The 22,693-nt window shown below is 34.7% G+C and overlaps 1 protein-coding gene across 2 annotated transcripts in view; it reads left to right on the top strand.

Moving 5' to 3' along the window:
- CDH18 (cadherin 18) overlaps positions 1–22,693 on the top strand; it is a 343,866-nt gene that overhangs the window by 245,784 nt on the left and 75,389 nt on the right. For both annotated transcript variants that reach the window (XM_040587697.1, XM_040587698.1), the window contains exon 8: positions 12,852–13,019. In XM_040587697.1, the coding sequence (XP_040443631.1) occupies positions 12,852–13,019 (168 nt within the window). The remainder of the gene's footprint in view (positions 1–12,851; positions 13,020–22,693) is intronic.

The following is a 22,693-nucleotide window of genomic DNA, read 5'->3' as shown; positions in this document are numbered from 1 at the left end:
ACAGCTGATGTTGGTTCACTGCAAGTTTGAAATATTATAGTATCTTATGTTGACAGTAAGATAACCAAATTATATAAAGGTTTGAGACATTTGAAAGATCCCAGTTATAAAGGCTTATTTAAATTTTAATCAAATTGGTGTGTTTCAAACTGAGCTTGAAAAGGTGTGTTTTTACATTTCTTATGCAACTATATAAATACTGCATTTATCAGAAGGGGGCATGCATGTTACTGTAGTTTATTAAGATGTTGCTGATCAAGGAAATGAAGTCATTAAGTTGACAGGTTTCCTTATTTTCTTAGAGAAATAATTGAAACCTGAAGGAACAAAGCAAAGGTTATTCCTGCATTTTTCAATGGTTGTACATGAGAATGGTAGGTAGGAAGAGGAAAAGAAAAGAGGATATTTTAGGTTTTTTCCCTTTTTCACAGAACCCAGCATAGAAATTTGTAATATATGGTGTATAAAACTGTGGTACTTGTGTGACTTTGGTTCATCCAGTTGTATAACTCTCCTTACTGTGGGTGGGATCTTTGACAATGTCCTGGCTTTCCCAGGGCTAATAACAAAATGTATGTGGAGTTATTCCTGAGTTATTCTTGCTACAGTAGGAACTTTCAGGAGTCAGCACTTGTATTAAAATTTTTTGCTATGTCTAAATTCAGAATAATTTCAAATGGAGGCAAGCTTCAGTTTCAAATCAAGAGGTGTTCAATGCTAATACGTACACCAGAGTCTGACCACCTTGCAGAATAATGTATTCAGTCAAATCGAAAAGAGAAAAATAACTTTTTAAAATCGTGTCCTGTCATGGAATTGTCATACTTTATGTTTTGTGTGACCTTATTTTGATGCTTTTTAATTTATCGTAGTGTGGAGGTTCCTCTTTCTTCACTAATTCAGTAGTCATTTTCTTCATAGCAGTGCACTGTAGCAATGGAACAACACAGACTTCTGGTTTCAGCCAACTGTAGGATTTATTATACCTCTACGCAGAGATTTATCTTTTCTCTTACTAGATCAGTATCTAACTCTCAGGTCAATAAATCCTGAGTGAATCTCAGTAGAAGCCAATTGCTACCTATTATGTCATCTAATAGACAAAGATTTTGTGAGCGCTGGGTCTAAGTAAGAAAATAAGATTTATGAATTTTCATATATTCACATATCAGAAGTTTATTATACTGTTTCTTTTTTTATTTACATAGCTTCATGGTTTTTGTGTGCATCAGAACATTATGAAAACTGTGGTACACTTAATTCAAAAATATCTGTTTGTGATCTACTGCGGTTCCTGAGTCAGCATACTGTTTATCCAGAGTGCAGTTCCTAGACATTTTTTCTCCTACAGGGAGTTTGAACGAATATTTTTCATTGTTTGAATAGATCGAGATTTTGTACAAGTACTGAAGTTTCAATTAATTTATAAATTTTTGGTGATTAAAATGTTTTGACTTGGGTTTTGTTTGTGGGTTTGTTGTGGTTGTTGGGGTTTTTTGTTGGTTGGTTGGTTGGTTTTTGGTTGTTGTCCCATCTGGCCGTCCCCCCTGAAAACATTACAATAATACTTTGTTTCTAGGATTTTTCTTTCAATGACCTGTAGGGAAACCAATTAAGTCATATTTGTAAGGTAGTATCTGTAGTAGTAATATATATGTATGGGTGTGTATATATATTTACACTCTGGTATCTAGCACTGAAGACTTTCCAAAATGAAGAAATTTTGCGGATGTTATTTTGCTGTTTGTCGAATCTAATGATTTTACTTCGAAGCGACGTTAGCTTGCATGGCTACTATCATAACATGTCAAGGAGAAATGGTTTCGTTGTAATTCAAGTACCTAGGTTACTTGGAAAGTGTTTCACATTTCCATATGGACACCAGTCTCATTGTATTTCATTTGCACTTTACAAACAAGCATACTTCAATGCTGAGTAAGGTTGTGCTCTAAATGACTTATAACAATTATAAATTATGCTGTACTGCTAGAAATTTCTTAATGAGTTATGCATGGGTCAGTGAAGCATTGTGGTTGAGTGGGATGCTCATGGGTACATAATGAGCATCACAGGGAGAAAAGAACACAACCACCATGTAAATGTTTGGTCTGTAGGTTAAGCCAGTTTTCTTAAGCAAGCTATCTTAAACAGATAATCTGAATCATATGTCTTGACCTTGTCTGTCAGTTGTAATTAATTTAGTCAGCAGATTAAATTTCATCCAAATGTGGAATCTTTTCAAGATTTGTATGTTGCATTCAGTTTTTTAATTAGCCAGACACTGTTTTAACCCTATTTGAAAGTTCTTTTGTCATGACTATAGGGTCATTGTCTCTCTTCTTGTCCTTCTTATTGAGGTGATTTACTTCGAATAGAAACCACAATATTACTGAACAGAATGGGAAACTATGTTAATTATCTCCAATACATTTTCATGTACTCAACAAAGACAAAAAGTTTAATTTGCCTAAACGCATAATTTAATAATAGTAGATGAGAAACAGGAAGTCAAGTCTGTGGCTCCATCTTTATTTTTCGTTCCATTATGAAGAAAGTAACAAGTAGCTTTGGATTAGGAGTGAGATATTAGCAGCTTTAACCTTCAGCTGTCTATTATTTTGTCATTTTCATTCAAGCTATAAATTGAATACATTTTCCTGTAGGCTGAAAGTAAGCGACATTACAAGAAGTAATGTTTGATAACTGGCAGTCAATACAATTTCTGTTTTAAAAGAGAGGTATTTCCAAGCTTGTGAATATAAGCAATTAGTTTTCCAGGCAGTTTTAAGCTCTTTCATGTCAAATGGGATTCCCTTTGAGAAGATTCCCGTACTTAGTTTCCATCTGCTGTGTTCAAAGGTTGCTGAGCACATCCTCTTTTTACTTGTTTAGTTCATCTCATGTCATAAGTCTGTTCCTTCTCACCAAGGATTAAATACACCTATAAGAAGTTTATATCTGAAGAAATCACACTTAATGTGCAATTTCTTCCCTTGGAGCATTCTTTGCCTTTGCCTTATCTTCACACTCATATAATTTGCTTGGTTCCTCTGCTTGTCTACATGACAAGTCCTCTGTTACGGAGAAGTCCTCAATATCTAAGCAGCATTAAGGTATCTGTTGGTCATGTATATCTGTATCTAGGTATGTTTCATACATACTACTTGAACATAATATTTTACGTATTTCATTATACGACCAGCAGTTGTTTGAAGAGAGTTACCTTCCTCTAACACACACACACACACACACACATGCCACCTCCCCAGTTAGAGTACAAATTCTTTTTTGGTTTTTAAATACATTTTTAACTGAATTGTCAAAGGAGAAAAATACATTTTCAACACAGCAGTAGCATTATACTGCTCTAGGCTTGCCTCATGCTGCTTTATATGCACCTTCTGCATTTACAGGAACATGTCAGAGTTTGACCACTGTGTTGTTTGTGTTGGGGAATCTGGCCATTTAGCCCTGTTTGCTCCTAAACCATATGTTTCTTCAGAACTGTAGAAATGTCACTAATTCAGATTCAGTTCCAAGGAAATCACAAGTCAGCGCAAAACCACTGAAGTGTCTTCTATTATAAATTGAAGTATTTCATCATGCACAGTTATACAGAGAGCTAGTATATAGTTGCATGTTGCTGCTAGACACAACAATCTTTTTACTCAAATCAGTCTGTCTTTAAGGCTTTCTTCAGCTCCTCCATACCTCATCTTCAATGTTTTGTGTTTAAAAAAAAAAATCTTCAATAACGGAGAAGCAATTTTAGGAGAGGTCAAAACCACTCAGGGTATTTGCTTGAAGAAATGTTCAAATTATTTTGCTGTCTGAAAATTCATAGGAACTTACGTGCAATTTATACTTCAAAAGAAAAAACTTGTACATTTTCAGGACATAACATATTGATAAATGATTTCTGAAAATGGAGGAATTAGGCCCTTTTTTCCTATTTTTCACCATGAATTGTTAACTCTTCTAGAAACAGGATTAGATTAATGAAGAACTGTAATTACTGTCCAGTCTGAAAACTAGGGAGGGTGATGGATTCTTCGCGAATAAAGAAATGTATAAGGAAATCTGTAGAATGTAAGCATGTGTCAGTCTTCTGAAAGGCCAAGCAAAACGAAATCTGTAACATAAGGCTGGCCAATTTAGGCAAAAAGAAAAAAAGAAAAATAGAGGAGCTGTGAAAGAATTCAACCAGTACAAAAATAAAAATAGCAATGATGTCTTTCCATGTGTTTTTCTGGGAAACGGGTCACGGTAAAGAAACCAGATTTCTTTGTTTTATGAAATTACAAGTTATATTGAAAAAGATAACTGCCATGTCACATGACATTCTAGTTTAATAGAAAGCAATAAGCAGTAGCAGCAAAGCACATATTAAATGCCTATGAACTAGCTACCTAGGAGTAAGCAAAAAGTCGTCAAGGCAAAATCATCATGCAAGGAAAAGATTCCACCAGAGCTCTACATGGATCAGAGTAAGAGCAACCCTATTTAGCTTCTTTCTGTGGGGATTAAAAGTAAACATAAGATTACTGCTGATAAAAATTTTAGATGACACAAAAATGGCAGGATGATAAATAAAGATGAGAACAGTCCTTTCTGTCAAAATAATCCAGGTTGTTTTATAACCTGTGCCACACAATAAAGGCAACACCCTACAATTAGAACTGAGGAGATTGAGGCAGTATCCAGGAGAACTATGTAAACTAAGAATAACACAGCTCAAAAGGAGTTTCCAAAGAACTAAAAGCAGTAATAAGCAAAAAAGCCCAAAACAAAACAAAAAAAAGCCCAACACAACTCTTAAATAGATTTTTTAGATATTGTAAAAATATCAGGAAAGTGAAATTTACATCAGTTTGGTGCTGGGAAGGGGGGGGGGGGTGATGTTAGCATTATTGAAATATGAATTTAGTTTTTCTGTATTTTTACAAAATTTTGGAAAACTGAAAAGAACAATTAACACTTGAGTGGAAGAAAAGGCTTTAGAGTGTTTTTTTTTTTTAGCAGTTTATTAGAAAGGTTATCTTCATAAGAATATAGCAGTACCTTTACAAGGAGAAATACTGGGAACTAATAGTCTGAAAGAGGGCAGCAAGAGTCAATGGTTTGAAATTGAAAGTGCATGCTAGCAAATCAAGGGTAGACCTTTGACTTGATGATTAATGTCTGGAATATTCACTCAAGGAAACAGGTGATACTTTCTACCTCTTGATCAGTTCATTTCAAAATTACATGCTTTCAGGACGATGTGCTGTAGCCGGAATCAAACTGCCAGGTTCAGTGCAGTGGTAGTTCAGTTAATGGCCTCAGTTCTACAGAAGATCCGGTGGTCCCATTTGGCTTTTAACAGTTAATCCGTCAGATAAAGAATTCATCATTAAGCTTTAATATCTTGGTATTTTTGAAGAATGTGGATGCATCAAATGGCATAAACTATATTAAAAATGTTAGCTAAACTTTGATTTCATTCCAAAGTGTTGCTTAAAAAGTCTCCGTTTTGAAGATTCAAATTACTACAAATGCTGTACCTAATTGGATGTTAAGCCATGTAATGTATTTTATAGTAATGTGTTTGGGAAAAAAATACTGCTTTGTTAAATAGAAAAAGAAATGGCCAGGTTTCTGGCTTCCAGTGACTCCTCCCCACCTCTTGAGCTGTCAAGTGGTGGCTACCCAGTGCTGACTTCTCTTAGAGAATCTGAAAATATTTTTGGAAGCTGAAGACTACTTCTTTTCTTACAGTCCAGTTCATGCCTGTTTCTTTGTGGATGGATACGGAAGCTTGTTTCCTTTGACTAGAAAATATTGTGAAGAATTGATAGTGTCTGTCTTACCAGACCCAACTTAATCTAATGACTCTGTAATTTACTTCATTGTTATTATGACAGCACACCTCATTCTGTTCCATTTCCACTGACTGTTTCTGTTAAAATACGTTCCCATCCTGTCTGTACTACAATCTAACAACTCTTTTACTCGCCATGATTAGCTCCCCTCTGCTACTTTTAAACACAGAAAAAAGTATTTATACACAGTACTTCAAGTTGCAGCCGTACAGCCTGCCAGATACTACTGGTGTTGTGTGTGTATATCAGGTTTACAGTCCAACCTGGACAGAGGTCCTCAGACAGTAAAACCGTGTCTGTACAGCTCAACAGAATAAATTAAAAGACTCCTATACCTTTACAACTATAGAAAGCCACACCAGACATAGGTTTGCTAGAAGAGTTTGGGTTGTGAATAGATAATGAGGTCTGCATCAAAAAAAGTCACTTTTGTTTAAATGCTAAATCGCTTGAAAAGTTTGATGCAGATGTTTAGGCCAGAGTGAAAAGTTGATGTTTACAGGAATGGCAAGACTCACAGTGGCATAAACAAAAGTCCACTACCACTAAATCTAGAAAATATCTCTTCCATAGCATAATAATTTGAAAGTAGCAGCAATCTGAAGACAATGGGAGAACCACAACAGTTCAGTGGAAAAACATCCCTGATAGTAATGTCCTGCTGAATAAACCAGCCTACATGATGTGGAGAGAAAGGTAAAATACTGTGAGCCACGCTAACTGAAACAGAGCTGGCAAACCTGGCATCCGTATACATATGCTTCAGCTATTGGCAAGAGAAAAAATGACAGCTTCCTGCTCAAATAGGGTGGTCACTTGCATGGTATCTATAAATATTCTTTTGATTTGCAGCAATTGCATATGGCAGATTAGAGTGTCTTGTCTGCATTCTGGGAGGCAGCATGGCAGCAAATTCTTAATTCGATTCATTTGAATAGGCTTTGCATTATGAAAAGAGTGGAAGATGCTATGATTACATTTGGCATCAATGCAATTGCCACAAAGAACGGTGTATTTTCCACTCAGTCTGTGAAGCTTTCTTCAGATTCCTTAATTCAGGAGGTTTCAGCAGAAGACTTTTTCAATTTCTAAATTCAGGCTCTTATTCAAGATTTTTGAGGTAGTTTTATTTACTAACAGTGAATTGCAACCTGCAGCCTGATCTAGGTGAACCTACTTTAGCAGAGGGGTTGGACTAGATGGTTTCTAGAGGTCCCTTCCAACCCTGACCATTCAGTGATTCTGTGAATAGACTGTTAGCTTTTTCATGAATTAATTTGTTTATTTATTTATTTATTTCCTGGGGGTATCCATTGTAATATAATGTCTGGTAAATCCACCGCTTCTTTTAATACCAAATGAACACTCATCTAACCTACTTATTTAAAACTCTTTACTATTTTATTTTTTAAATATTCATATTTTTCAGCAATTTCTATTTTATTACAGCAGTTGTCTTTCAGTGATGGAGTAATGTATTTTATTTCAATGGTAATTTTCCTTAAGAAAGGGCATAGTGTTTTCAGTACTATAATCATGACCATAGAAGAAAGTTGACCACTAATTGTCATGGCTATAGTGCTTTGACTTTTAGCTATGAAGTGTCTAGTGATGTCCCTGTAGAGGAACAAAATGTATGCTTTTAGTTACATAAAGCATAATTGACTCAAAAAGCTAGATTAAAAACATCTATGTTATAGAAGCATTCAGTATGTGGAGTATGACCATGATATCTCTACTGCACATTCCGTTTACAGTTATAGTTCAAACTAAATCACAAATCCAATTCAAAGTCTATTGGGATTTCTAGATTCAAAGTTTATTTTAATATTTTTTTAAAAAAGAAATGCATCTGCTGACTTGTACTTGCTCAATATTTATCTCAAAATGCAAACCCCATACTTCTCTTAAACAAGATGTATCTAATTCTTTCAGGATTGAGTAGTACTAGATTTTGAAATGTATTTGAATGTATACAATATATTAAAAATATTGTTGCAATAAAATTGGCTAATATCCTAACATATTCTAAAGGAAAGCAGGTATAAAAATAGAGCTTTTATTCACAAAGTAAAAATACTAATGAAATTATTCTCTGCAACAGTTCACTTCCCTCAGTAATTAGTAAAACCACACGATTAGTTATTAAATAGATACTTTAAATTATATTTGAACCATGTAGTGGTTGTGATCATGACAAGACAGATATGTAAGAAATTAGAATATGGAGAATCTAGTATGACCGACTGGTCCTTCATAAAATCTCTGGTGACCAGGAGCAGGATCCAACAAGATAATGGAAATTTTGCAAACAAAAAAAAAAAATCAATTGCCCATGACAAACCAATTTGTCATTAAAGTGGAGCTGGTTTGTTCTGTTCTTTGTTGGTGGTGGTTTGTTGTTTTTTTTTTCCACTAGATAGAAAACCTTTTTGCTCAAAATGTTAAAATGAACCATGGTTTATTCTGGGAAGGTTCCATTCACACATCATGCAGGAGTAGGCTGTAAGGTAAAGCTGACTGAAATTCTGCAATGGTTACTGAATGTAAAAGAAGGTCTTGTTTTGTATAAGTAATAAGATAAATTACTTCAAGTGTACCAGACTGTCAGGTAAGTACATAGTTAAATACTTCATTAAATGCATAGTTGGGCACTTGGCTGTGGCAGACTTTTCTTAATAATTGTCTGCACTTGAATTTAAAAGTGTTCATTTGTATGGTCTCAGTTACAGTTGAGCCTTCTGTTGTATCTCTTTTTACATGCAAGTAAAATGGTTCTTCACAGAATGCTAAAAAAGACAACATAACACATTGTCAGATGCTGCAGAGCATAGAAGTATCTTAAAGAAAACTGGGGGAGGGGGGGATGGGGTGGGGGTGGGGAGGAAGGGATTGACTGCAGTTCAGCATCCAGAATGAAGTCAGAGAGCCTGAATGGAGAAGGAAGTAAAACTTGCCAAAAATAAACTTACTTTCAGGGCTTTCTCAAATCCACAGGTGTTGGGTAAAAGGAAGGAGAACGAGCTATCCACAGTAGTAGACATATCAGTCTTTCATCTAAATGTTCTGTGACAGTTTTGTCTGATGTTTAAAGGATAAGTGCAGGACCATCATGAAGAAATTTCCTGATTGCAAGTAGTTGTGAGGAATTGTCAGTACAGAGGAAGAAACTTACATCTTTGAGGGCAAGAGCAAGGAGAACATAAGGAAATTTAATAGTATTAACATAAGGAAATTTAATAGTATTATTTAGTAAAGGATTATGTTGCAGGACTAATAAGAAGACTGTCTGGATGATGCTGTTAGGTGTATTGTTTAGTTTTAGTTAGTTCTGTGAGGAGCAGGGAGTTGGGACTCCATGATCATTAGAGGCCCCTTCCAACTCAAAATATTTTGTCGTTCTACAGAAATTCTGGTTTCATTAATTTTGAAGTATCATTAGAGGAGCATGTCCTGGGTGTATTAGTCAAACAGAGATGAATCAGATGAATCACCTATGTGATGTAATTGGGGGGGGGGGGGGGGGGGGGGGGGGGGAAGTTGTAATTAGAAAAGGTGGTGACAAAATCTCATCTGGAATATAGGTAGCTTTCTGGTCATCCGTGGTCAAGGAAGATAAGTTCAAATTGGAAAAAGTGCTTTCCAAGACGTTAGAAACAGTCAGAGAAAAAACCCAAAAGTGGTGGTGATATAGATGTGAATAAATTTAGCCAAGAAGTCAGAAGAAAAGCTGTGTTCTGGGAGATCCTTCAATGTGGGAAAATGCATCTCACATAATTCTAAGATAGAAATAGGTATGACTAAACTCAGCAGACCAGAGGTCCAGAGCTGTGTCTCCTTCTCACTTCCATTCCAATAGATCTCAGTCTCCATGTTGCATGTGATTTTTGACATAATAGTCAAACTTCTGCAAAAATTCTTTACTTAATACCTGAAACAGGGCGGGGTGTCCCTGTAATGATGTCTGTATCTCACTTTTTTTTTTTTTCCCTTGCTTTCCTTTCTTAGTAAAGATGAATAAATATTGGAAACTTAGCTGAAAAGTAGTCGGTTAACAGGGTCACAGTGCTGCCTAACAAATATGAGGCAAAATTAAGGCTGTATTTAAATTTAAAAAGCCTCTGACAGTTTTCTTTTTCAGTTTCTTTCCTCACCATTTTAGACAGCGAGATGTCTCAATATGAATTTCCTGTCTTCTCGTGGGATGTATAGGAGCCCCTGCCAAGTATGTTCAAGATACTCAGGTGCAATTCCTCCTTTAGAAGGAACATTGCTTGAGCATTTCAGATTGTGTTATAGGAAACGGGAACTGAGAAAGTTCTCCTTACACCTTTTGGTGTCATTAGAGAAATTTGAAATTATGTGTAATTCTAGTGCTATACTGCCAGAAGAGTTGGTGGAGCTGCTAGTGACAAGGATGGAGCATTAGGGTCCTCACAGTAGTAACGTACTTCATACTGATCTAATTTTAGGATGTATATATGTATATGCAATCGAGAAAAAACTGAATCTTCCCTTATCTCCTGTCCTGCAGCATCAAAAAATCAATTTTCTTATTCTAAAATTCGGATACAAGATTTTGGAATTAAAAACTTGCCCATTTTCATTTGCTCAGTTTTCAGAAAAGAAGAAACTGATGCAAATGGGAGCGATCAAATGATTACTCACCCACAAACCCTTATTAACTGTCTACAAACATTGATTCAGTACCATACTCCTTGAAGCAAAAAGGAAGAGGAAAGTAATTATAATACAGAGGAATTTCTGTTTGTTTAAGTGAGTTTAAAAATGTGACTAGTTTATGAGGACTGTACAGAAGATGTTCCACTATGTAAAATGTGATCTGTTTCAAATTGAAATGGAAGGGGTTTTTTTAAAAAAAAAAATCCTATACTCCATGCATATTCATAAACATTAAGTGTTCTGATAAATTTGGTTTCAATGTGAAAAAAATGAAGCAATTTATTTGAAAAATATCAAAGCAGGACATTTTTAATTTTCATACTTTTCTATATTCTGATCTTTAGTAAAATGAATTTTCAGGACAATGGTATCAGATTTTGTGAACATATTGATTCTGATGAAACTACAGATTTAAGTTGCATCAGTACCATTTATCCAAATGTCTCCATACCTTTCTGTTACAGTATGTATAAATTATGATTAATCTCAGTATATCAAGGTGAAATTTGTGATAAAAGGTTTGTTTCTAACTGTATCATTTAAAGGAAAAATCACTGATTAACTAAAACAGACTGGTATACTATTTTTCGCCAACTTGTCCAGAATCTGTGCTTTTTATGAAAAGGAACTTACAGGGCAAAACTGTGTTAAAATAATTCTGAGTCTTCATTGATACTTTGCAATATTATTATTTTTTTATAGTTCTACTTATTTATGTGTTACTTGTTTTCAGAATAGAATGGAAACAATGGTATAAGCTACATGAAAACTTCCATTTTATACGAAACAATGGCTAAATGGTTTTACTGAAGAAATGCAAAGTAATTTTAAAGCACAAGAAAAGTAGTGTTCTGGAGGTCACTATCTGCATCATCTAAGACCGTGGGAACCAAAGAACTTGAGAATCATGCTCTACATTATGTACATGTACAATCATGGTTGTCTAGAAGAGCAAGGATCATCTTCTTAAGTCGCTTTGTGCTAATGGCTATTAAATGTTTAAAAATTTACCCAGAAGCAACATCTGATCATGCTGTGGTATATTTTCTTACTAATTGTAACAGCCACTCAGTTTAAGAATCCAAACCCAAGTTATGTTAAAATTTTAGGTTTTGAAAATTTAATGTTAACAGATTTGGCATTTCACATGTTTGTTTATTTCTGTATAACTCACTCCAGTCTGTCAATGTCTTTTACGTACTGGTGAGCTCAGAGCTGGACTTAGCACTCCAGATGTGGCCTCACTAGTGGTGAGCAGAGCAGGATCCCATCCCTTGACCTGCTGGCAATGCTTTTCATAATGTAGCCCAGGATGCCATTTGTCTTGTTTGCTGCAAAGGCATGTTGCTGGTTCATGTCCAACTTGAAGGACTCTCTAGAGCCTTTTTCTGAAAAGCTGCTTCCCAGCTAGTCTGTCCGTGGCATGTACTGGTTCCCTGGCACAGGACTTGAGATTTCCCCTTATTGAATTCCATGAGGTTTCTGTCAGCCTGTGAGCAAAGAAATTAGCCGGGACTGATTTACAAAGTCTCCCATAACTGAAACTGAGCCCACAAAGTTAACTGTTCCTTTGTTGTAATCTTTGCTTCTGCGTATGCTATTGACTAAATGTTTTTAAAAAAATTCTGATGGTGATGGATAAAAATAATAGTATTTTAGGATTTCTCAGTTTTGGGTTTCTCTCTGTACTGTAGCAAAAACGGTAATAGCTTATCTTTCACATTACAGACAAGTATTAGGTAAATCACACTTACGAACATAAATACATATGATTGACTTATCAAATAAGAAAGTATAGCTTTTTGAGGTTTGTCAAATAATAATAATAATAAAGTTTAGATTTTGTGTAGTTTTAAGAGGTATGTCATATTTTAATTCAGAAATCAACATTACTTAAAAGGAATTTCTGTCTTCTTCAGTGGGGTAAGAGTTCCCATTTATTAATATTTCTACTAAGTAGCTATTTAAATAATATGAGCTATTTAAATAAAATGTAAATAATAAACACTGGAGTTTTGGCAATGGAATTTCATATAAGATGGATCAGTTATTAATTTAATAGTTGTTGTAATATATCTGATTTTAATTTCTTCATACCCTCAAGCAAGTTGATTGTTTAGCAGCATCTGGCATTGTTACATATATATAAGACAAAAACAATAAAGCCAGCTTATTTTGATTTGCATTTCCAGACAACGTGCCACGCTTCACCTTTCCTGAAAAGAAGGGTTGTTCCCAGCCTTTCCTCTTGCTTGGACAAGCTAATCCTGATCTCTCTTTTGTTTCTTTGTTTTCTTTCTATCACAGGAGTCATCAGGACTGCCTTGCACAACATGGACAGGGAAGCCAGAGAGCATTATTCCGTTGTCATTCAAGCCAAAGATATGGCTGGGCAGGTCGGAGGGCTTTCAGGGTCAACAACTGTAAATATCACACTCACTGATGTCAACGACAATCCACCCAGGTTTCCTCAGAGTATGTACAATTTCAGCATATAACTGATTTGAAAATCGTGTTGATTTTCAGTGAAGTAAGAAGCTATTTTTGAAATCCAGTGTGTATTCACATTCATGGGGACAAGGCAGCTTGGGAAGTGTTTGAGTTCACCAATATCTTTCAGTTTTCCAGTGTTTTCAGATGAAGCACAGAGATGGCATAGCTAGAATATTGAAACCAGCGAAGATTTCTTTCAGTTAAACACTGAGAGTGAGATGGGTGGCAAAGGAATACTTTTATTGTATGTGGATTATTCTCCAGTCCTTTTTGAATGTATATTTCAATAACTGTTTGATTTTAATCCCAAAACTGAATTATGTTGTTCTCATGGTAGACATCAAGACGTAACATTAAAAGATTTAATCCAGCATACCTTTGGCTGCCTCCATACATATCTACCAATTTTTTTCTTCTGTTTCTTTTTCTAAACCCATGCAAACTTTTAAGACCACTTTTTACATTGCAGATGATCAAAACCTAAGCTGTTTCTCACTGTTCTTGAGCTGTGGTGAAGTCCTGCCTTTATCCTAGTTAAATGAATTGTCAATGTTGATGTCAAACTGAATGTTCACACATGCATATATGGAAAGTATATGCTAGAATACTCTTAGAATATCTTAATATGACCACTAATAGGAAATTCATTTCTGTCAGACTCGTTGGGTGCACATTGATCTGACACAGCAGCTGGAGTCTTGTAGGAATTCTGATTTCAGCACTTTATTTAAGTCTTCTGGAATGTAATTGCGTAGCTAAACCTACTTTCCTTTGCAGATTGGCTCAAGGCCAATAAGAGTATTTTAATCTGTTCTCAGATATTGTGTGAGCCCTTGTAGAACATAATGGACTGGTAGCTATAGGTACATCCAGCAGGAAATGCATTAAGCTGTTTGAAAGAAGATTTATAAACAGTAATAGAAATCACAAAGCTCTGGGGAAAAATAGAGCTCCCTGACAATTATACATTATGTAAAATCTGGTCACGCAGTAAAAAGGCTCGTTAAAAGAGTTATAGAAATGAGTACTTTCTCTGTGCCTCACAAAGACATAAAAACATAAAGACTTTGAAACACAGTCTTAAATAAAGTATATTTGGTTTTATGTTCCACAGAATTGTCATTGCATCCATCACTCTATTTAATACTTCCTAATTATTGGAAAGGCAAAAGGTAAGGCATATCCTTGAACAAATATAGCATCTAAAACAGTTAAAGTAGAAAAAATGTCCTCAATTTCCTGCAAACTCAGAGACAAATGGATCCCTACATATCAAGTGTCTAGAATTGGCCTCCTTTATTTTGAATGGAAGGTTTGGATATTAAACTGACTGGCAGGCAAAAATGTGTGTTGGCACATATATTTCTTCATCTGTTTTAATATTTTTTTGCAAATGGAGGAAATATAAAATGTTCAGGTCATATGCTATACATTTTAAGGGATTCTAATAACTGCAAAAAATAACATTGAAAACTACAAAACATCATTTCACATTTAATGAAAACTTATCAACTAATAAACAAAAATAAAAAAGGTATTTTAACATTTATCATTTTAAAAAAATATTAATACTAGAATAAGTCTTGTAGAATACAAACATTTTTTGCATTTTTCCTTACACAGGATCCCTATACCACAGTTATGACTTCTTGTTTACTCATTTTCAACAAGTATAATTTAAACTCTTTGCAAAAAAACGGCAGCTATTTGTTAGTAATACAGAACAAAAGTATAAATGAACTAAAGTCAGGCCATCTTAGCATCATGAACTATTACAGTAATATACGAGTATTGCGCTAATAGAAATAACTTCACTGTTTATTTTTCTTCTCTTTTCTTTGTATGCCATGATTTTCAGTTAAATTTCTCTTCAATTTCCTTATTAGACGGAATGCTAAATGAGACTTACTGAGGCTTGTCACATTCAGAATTGAATTCAAGGGAAGTGCTAACCAAAACTGCATATATCAAGTGTATAACCCTGGGCACAGGCTGAGCCTCAGCTAAACAGCAGACTTTCTTTTGGTTAGTTTCCTTTTCTCCGTTACCATACTTGTGAGTTTTGAATCTGACTCTTAACTGTATGATTACTTTACTTGAGAACATGCTGGGAAGCCCATCTTATTGATGCTTTTATTATTCGTTTTATCTAGAAATATGCTTTATTGTATATATTTAAAAGATCGTACCTTTCTGACTGTAGTAGATCAGTATTCATTAGAGATGCATATGGAGTAAGGTATGCAGGATTTGTTCCCCTTAAATAAACACATTAAAAATCTCTTTAAAACTTGGAAATAGAGGTTGTGAATATATCTGCTTAAATGAATTTACTGTGTTTTTTTCTGTACTCACTCTAAATATAGATGACTTTCTTTCAAAGAAATTATAAACAGAAGAGCTACAGTTTTCCAAAATATCAAAAAGTCTAGGAGGAAGAATATGAAACATTGCTGCATAATTTTATCAGTCTGATGGTTGCAGTTCTGAAATATATGGTAATTACAATCTCTGGAATAGGAAACATAGCTGAACAATTCTGCTTGCAAAACACGGTAGTATGTGGGAGAAGTAGGCAAGGGGTTGTGAATTCAGCAGGAGAATAACCTGAAACTTCAAATACTTTTTACTTATCAATGACTTTAGTGCATCTTTTACAATACTGATTTCTTTTTCTTCTTCACGACAAATTTCCTTTATTTGGAGAGTTCAGTTCTAAATGAACTATCTATTTAATGCAACCTGACAGACAATGATCTGCATGGGAAGATTTTTGCTTTTCAATAATCAGCATGTCTCAGTTCTTGTTAGTTTTACCACTGATGGAAATACTTGGCTGAATGGCTGAGGGCCCTAATTTCATAGTCATAAATTTATTTCAGTAATTTGATAGAAAATGTTCCATCTACTGATGACACTGTTATCAGCTTTGAGTTACATCAGACTTTTTTGTGTAGTTTTCTTTCATTAATTCTCTCTGGTCTTGTTTAAGATGAATAGATTCTGTATGTTGTGCTTTGTTTAGGATGAATAGATTCTGATTGCATCAAGATCATCACACTAGGCAGATGCTTCCAATGACATGTTTTATAAATCAAGTGCTAATGATTACACTCTGGACAGTGTGTAGGAAATATGTAGTTTTTGTGTGTATAGTCTGAATTTACAAGGAAATTACTTATCTGATGCCTCATTTGTAGATTTCATTGTTTGATACATCTAGCTCAGATCTTTAGGATAAATCAGAATTTAAATACACATCATGACTTAAAATATTTTTTTATAACGCTTGGTTGTTTCATGGCAGTATATAATGTGAGATTATGTATATGCATTATTAGTTTTGCCTCATTTTTTACAGTGTCATTGTATGAAAACTACACAGCCATGTTTAAATAGGAATGTTGTATGAAGATATTCCAGTTAGTTCTGAAAAAGTAAACTCCCATCCCAGAAGTAGGCATTAACTCTGTTCTGTGCTACTAAGGTGTCTCCTATCCAGCCGTGTTAATATAACTCATCAGCTAATTAAGTGCCAAAGTGTTTGCTGTTCATTTTCTTTTGGAATTTAAACTCCAATATGGTCCTTTCCTTATCCCCAGTTCCACGTACTACACCAGTTCCTGCGAATCCCATAGGTAACTGCCAGCACCCTCTCACACCCCGCTACCATGCACTGTAGACTTTCCTGCCCTCCACTGGTGACTAGTCCAGCACTATCTGCCTGTTGATTGATGAGTAAAGCGGAATTTTCTTTGATTCTCTTGTAGCAGGTCTCCCTCCTCTATTCAGCCAGTAATTGTTAAAAGAATGTAGAATAATGTTTTTGAGGCCTCTGCCCTTTTGTTAGATTTGGCTGAAATAGGACAGGGCTTCCAAGTTACTGGACACTATTGCATTAAAATAATTATGGAAGCTGTATGTCCTCAGGAAACTCGGATTTAAAACAGCACAAAAAAAGTACATGATAACTGATTTGGTTTAAGATTGCTGGCATCTGATCAACTGCAACTTTGTAAATTAGATTTTGTTCGTCCCTAGTAATCTAGCTCCCTGTTTATTACAACATTTATGGGATGATGGTGAGTCCAGAAATGATCCATTGTCCAGGGATTATTAGATAGCATTTCATTCCAGAAATTGTTCTGTATGTAAATGTTACTTATTTATTGAGATTTGTTTCATTATATTTAGAATAATGCCTTTTTTATATTTCATACTACAACACTTACTACAATTGTCATTATTCCCAATAGCTACTAGATAAAATACACTAAAGGAGAAATGTATCGGGAATGAACAGAAACCCAAGTCTCAGTTATTGGTGAAGAGATGCTCAGGTCTTTTAGTAAGACTTTAAATCAGGCTAAAGGGACATGTAGAAAGTTGATTTAAAGCCAGATTTGCACAGACCCCTAGTATTTTCTTCTTCAGAAGATTTATTCCTGCATATAACTTTATTACCTTTCTTCAAAAGTGAAGTTACCAATTCTGGGAATTTTATTTTATTCTCATTTTTTTCCTTCCTGTGTTCCACAGATAAGGTTTTTGTACTACCATATTCAATGTTTGTTTCTGCAGGTGGTTCACAATTTAGGATATCCTTTTCTGGAAATACAGTTTACATATTAACAACATTTTTTTTTCATATATGTGTTCCAGGATGTCTAAGGAAATATAGATTATAATCATATTGTTTGCTTATTTTTTCTATCTGTAAGTTTTAGGGAGGATCACTCTTCCTTTCTAGTGGCTAGACAAAGCCAGCTGCAGAAGTAGCTCTTCATGTAAATAGTAGACTGGATGAGCCTGGTGTGCATGATCAACTTACTGAAATGCAGTTATTAATATCTCATTAAGAGATAAAATGAGTAATGTATATGTACATGCCAGGGAGAATGCCAGACAATTAGATAATTCTATGCAAAAAGGAAATACAGCAGCCTATATAAATATATTTTATGTCCAAAGCAGCTATTACTTAAAAATGAAATGTAGATTATTTTCAGTACTTTTTTTTTTGCGAACTTTTTTTTTCTTTACGAAATTTACTCAAATTGTGAAATTGAGTAATGAGATGTAAAGGGTTTAAAGGGTGGACTCTCATGAGAGAATTTAAGGGCTATTCAAAGACAATTCCTTTTCCTGTGCTCTTAAAACACCTCTAGTTAATACCAGGAGTTTTCTGCAAAACTGAATTCTTGCCCAACATGCTAATCTCATCTAACTTGAAACATAAATATTACTCCAGAACATTTTAGTATATTACTAGGAAATCTTAAACAGGAGTGGAACTTGGATATAAAAAAAGACATAGAAATAATTTGTAACCTGGAAATTCTAGCTGTTGGTGCTGATCAGATGTAAACAGTATTTCGGTATATACTCTTTTTAACATTATAATGGTATCTACATAAATCAGGTTTCATTTATTTGTGTAAGGAAAGAAAGGTAGCAAAATTTTCTTTTGTTAAGAATGTTGTTAGGGCTGTGTTTAAGGTTGCTGTAAAAATCTGGCAATGCATTTCATAGGGTGTATACATTTTAGAAGCTGTATTCTTTGGTTATAGTGCCTATTCACATAATAGCATTATTCTGGTGCTTATGAGTATTTTGCTTCTCTCATGTTCTTAAAGCTAGAATATTTTTTTCAATTAATTGTGTTTATAAAGTGTGTGCTCAGGTTCCAAAGTGAATGACCAGTGAGTGACACTTCCTTTGCAAGTATGGTTGGTGCTCATTATACTGATTTTCTGCCTTTACAGAGAATCATCACAAATCTCCAGGCCCCTCGACCTTAATTGTTCTTTATTTAGAAATAGCTAAAGTGTCACATCAGAAACTGAACTTGGTGCAGGTAAATATGAGCTAGAAAGCTTCCATTTCTGTCAATTTTCAGAACACGTGTTTCCTTCTGACTGTGACAGCCAGGAATGCATGTAAAGGGGAAAAATGCTATTATATGCTTATATTAGCTGGTGAAGGTGTGTGACTTGAACGTGTCAGGTCAAGAGACAACAGCTGTTTGTCTTAAATGTAAGATAAATATAGTTGTTTCTTGATTCTCCAGAAGTATTTAGAATCACCTGCCTAGCAAGGCTGCTGCACAAGGACAACAGGCTGTTTAAAAAGCAGCTAGCATCAATAATGTCCTAAGGAAACAGTGTGGTAAAAAGGATAATCCTCAGTGATCTGAGTGATTTTGTAAAATTTCTCTTACATTTTATCTTTCTAATATCCTAGAATCAATAATTCATCTATGGTATGCCTAAAGAGAGGGGCATGTGAGATGAAGATTACATTACTTAAGAGGTGGTGATGTACTAAGTACCAAATAGAGTTAAGAAATAAAGTATATGTATCTTTGAGTTTATGCTTCTATAGACTGGAAAATGTGTGAAGTGCTTTGCTTAATTGTCTTCTTACTATGTTTGTGAAAAGATTGATATGTTCTCATATTTGCACAATATTTGAAGTTAAAGCTGCAAAATTGTGTCATTTATCTCTGAAATCTGATACAAGTGGTTTAACGACATTTGACTACATAGGAAGTTTAATAATACACTGTTTCCTGGGCAGAATGAGTGTGATTCCCATAATCAGATTTTTTCTGCAAAAAGTAAACAAAGTGCATGTAATACTGTTCAAGAGTAATTAAGTTTCTGATTTGAAAACTCTCCTTTAAAAAGAATTCACAACAATAAAACTTGATCACAGAATTGTTTACGGAATTCAAATAGAAAGGGGAGCTGGGAGGGAGAAAAATGTATTATTTCAAAGTCTGACTAACTATTTGTAGAATATACTTGTTCTGTATACTGAGTTTTAATGCCAGCTATGTGCATCAACTTTATTCCTAACAGCACAGTGGAGTCAAGCAGTGTTTTTTATTTTGCTTGACTGAGTATTGTCTACAAAGATTTCTATGTATAAGGTAGACTATTCACTACATATACCATCCATATCAAAATAATTTTGAAATACTCTAGATAGAAAAAAATATTTATTTTGTTTCTATAAGGGTTCTGAATGAGGCAGGAATGTTTTTGAGAATGAGAGGGGTTGTTTGTTTTGGTTTTTTTACTAAGTGGAGAATTTGGAGCAGGACCGCTCCATTTTCAGGATTGTTCTTCAGAACTGCCTTCATTTTCACATCCTTTATGAAGCTTAACCCCAGTGGGAGCCCGATCCTAGCTGTGCTAATGCCAGGGAAAATCAAACAAAGAAACACCACCAAACACAGTCTGAATGGAGTGTATCACTTTCACAGGTGTTGCTATTGCTCTCTGCTGACCCAAGATGCCTGATGTAGCTGTGGTCCCCCTTTAAATGGCATGGAATATTCTCAACACAGCACAATTATATAAAGACTGCTACAGATCATGCTCAACCATTAAGTTTCTTATTAGTGATAATTATGGGGTGTATATGTTATTTTTCCCATGTCATTTGCGTAGAAAAAAATATGTATTTGGGTGTTCAGTACCTACAGGGAAGTAATGAATCTGAAAATCCAAGAAACCAGTTTCTCCTCTGTTTCTGCTTTTACCCATGAGTGGCATAAACGTCACACTTTTTACAGCTTAGAATACTTCTGATCTCTGAGAATTAGTCAGAATGTTCTCTGGTACTTTTAGTTACTGTCTCTAAAGGCAATATTGCATGAAACATAAATTAAACTCGTGATTATAATCTTAACTCACAAACATAATTCCCAGGTTGCACTGAGATGTAAAAAGCAGGGACATGGGGATGCGCAAGTCTTCTTCCAACCAGAGGAGTCTATTGCATCTAAGAAGAATGTTTTTTTTCTAAATTGACCCAAGAGTGTTGTGATCTCCAGAGTTTCAAGGCAAGCAAAGTGTCATGACTTTTGAAGATTGTTTTAGTGTCATATTTGCAAATAAGCAGTAACTTCACTTACAATGCAACTATTTTTTGAAAGTGCAAAAGCACTCTTTTTTTTGACAGGGAAGGATAATCCAAACCTCACATGTTAAAAATTTCTTCCGTAGTTTAGCTGTATGAAAGGGATGTTGTCATCAAAAACAGTGGTTAGAACAAAGCAGATACAAGATTGACTTAAGTTTCTGGAATTGTCAAAGCGGCTGTATTCATAATGATGATGTGTTAAAATTGGGTTCATTATATTAAAAATAAACATAGTAAAGAAAGATGTAACAAATGTCCAAAACATGCTGTGAGAAATGGACTTCTGAAAAACCTGCAGTCTTAAAAGAGAAATTCAGAGTAATCTATTACATGTAATGAAAACAAGCAGCTCTGCGAATGAAGAATAACTTTGTAATAGAAAGCCACCAAGCAAGCTGAGCACAGTCCACAGCTGGAGCTGTGCTGTAGTTTTATCAAAGATGGCTGGCAGTAAAATGTGAGATGTAACTGGACAAATGCCAGGGGTGTATATATATATATATATATATATATATATATATATATATATTATTTTTTTTTTTTTCATGTGAGACCTCCACTAGGTGATCTGACCCAAAACCTTGCTTATCAAAGGTTCAGACAGATCAAGTTGCTAAGGGCCTTATCTAGGCAAGTTTGGAAAGGTTCTTTTCAGGTCCTTTTCTGCAAAGCTGCTTTACAGGCAGTTGGCCTCAAGCGTGTACTGGTGAATGGCATTGTTCCTGCCCCAGTGCTGTCACTGAACACTGTGACGCTTCTGTTAGCCCGTTCCTCCACACTGTCCAGATCTCTTTGAACAGCAGCCCTGCCCTCCAGCATACTGACAACTTTTTGCCAAGTCGGTATTGTCCACTCGCTTGTTGTGAGTGCATGCAACCCATCGTTCAAGTCATTAATTAAGACATGAAATAGTTTTGGCCACAGTTTTTATTCCTGAATAAGTACTGTTCATTGGCTGCCAATTGAGTTTTGTGCTCATAATAATCAGATTTTAAGCCTGGTTCACTGTTCCATTTATTTTTCATATTTTATCAATTTGGCTTATAACTGAGTATTTAGCTAGTTGTAAGTTCAAGCAAACTTTATGTAGCCCTTCAATATACATTTAGGATATGGTGGTATTTTATGTTAAGACAATCAGTTGCTGTGTTTATCGATTTGCTAGTAGATAGAAAAAGACATCAGTGTATGAGCTGTGCCGTATGAATGAACAGCATTCTGTTGGTTCACCACCAAGCAATATTTATAATGTTACTAAAAAGATACATTGGATAAACAAATAACAAGCGGGACAAATAATTACTTATTTCTCTATTAGTTCAGTATTATACTTCTCCCTTTGTTAAGTAAGGCAATTCCTATGATTCAAGAGGTCATTATAATCCCTAAAAGTAAGTAAAAATTATCAACAGAATAGATTAGTAAATAAAATAAATGAAATAACATGCTTATTGAGCTGCAATAAATACTTTCGCACATCCTTTTTTGAGATTCTCAGACACAGAAATTGTTTTTCTGGGAATAAAACACAGCATTATATGTTGTCTCTAGGCTAATAGAAATGAGAAGTAAATTTTTCTAGAGATCAATAAATTGATTTTGTATTATGACAGGTAAGTCATATAGTTTATTGGAAGAAAGATGAAGATCACTGCAATGTACTTGAACAATGTTTCAGTTAGCATAAAGTCCTGCAAAGGACTGTCCCATACAATACATTAAAT

Source organism: Falco naumanni, chromosome 3 (genome assembly GCF_017639655.2).
Source record: "Falco naumanni isolate bFalNau1 chromosome 3, bFalNau1.pat, whole genome shotgun sequence".
Lineage (NCBI taxonomy): Eukaryota > Metazoa > Chordata > Aves > Falconiformes > Falconidae > Falco > Falco naumanni.
The sequence above is the reverse complement of the archived record's forward strand: the minus strand, read 5'-3'. Positions and strand labels throughout refer to the sequence as shown.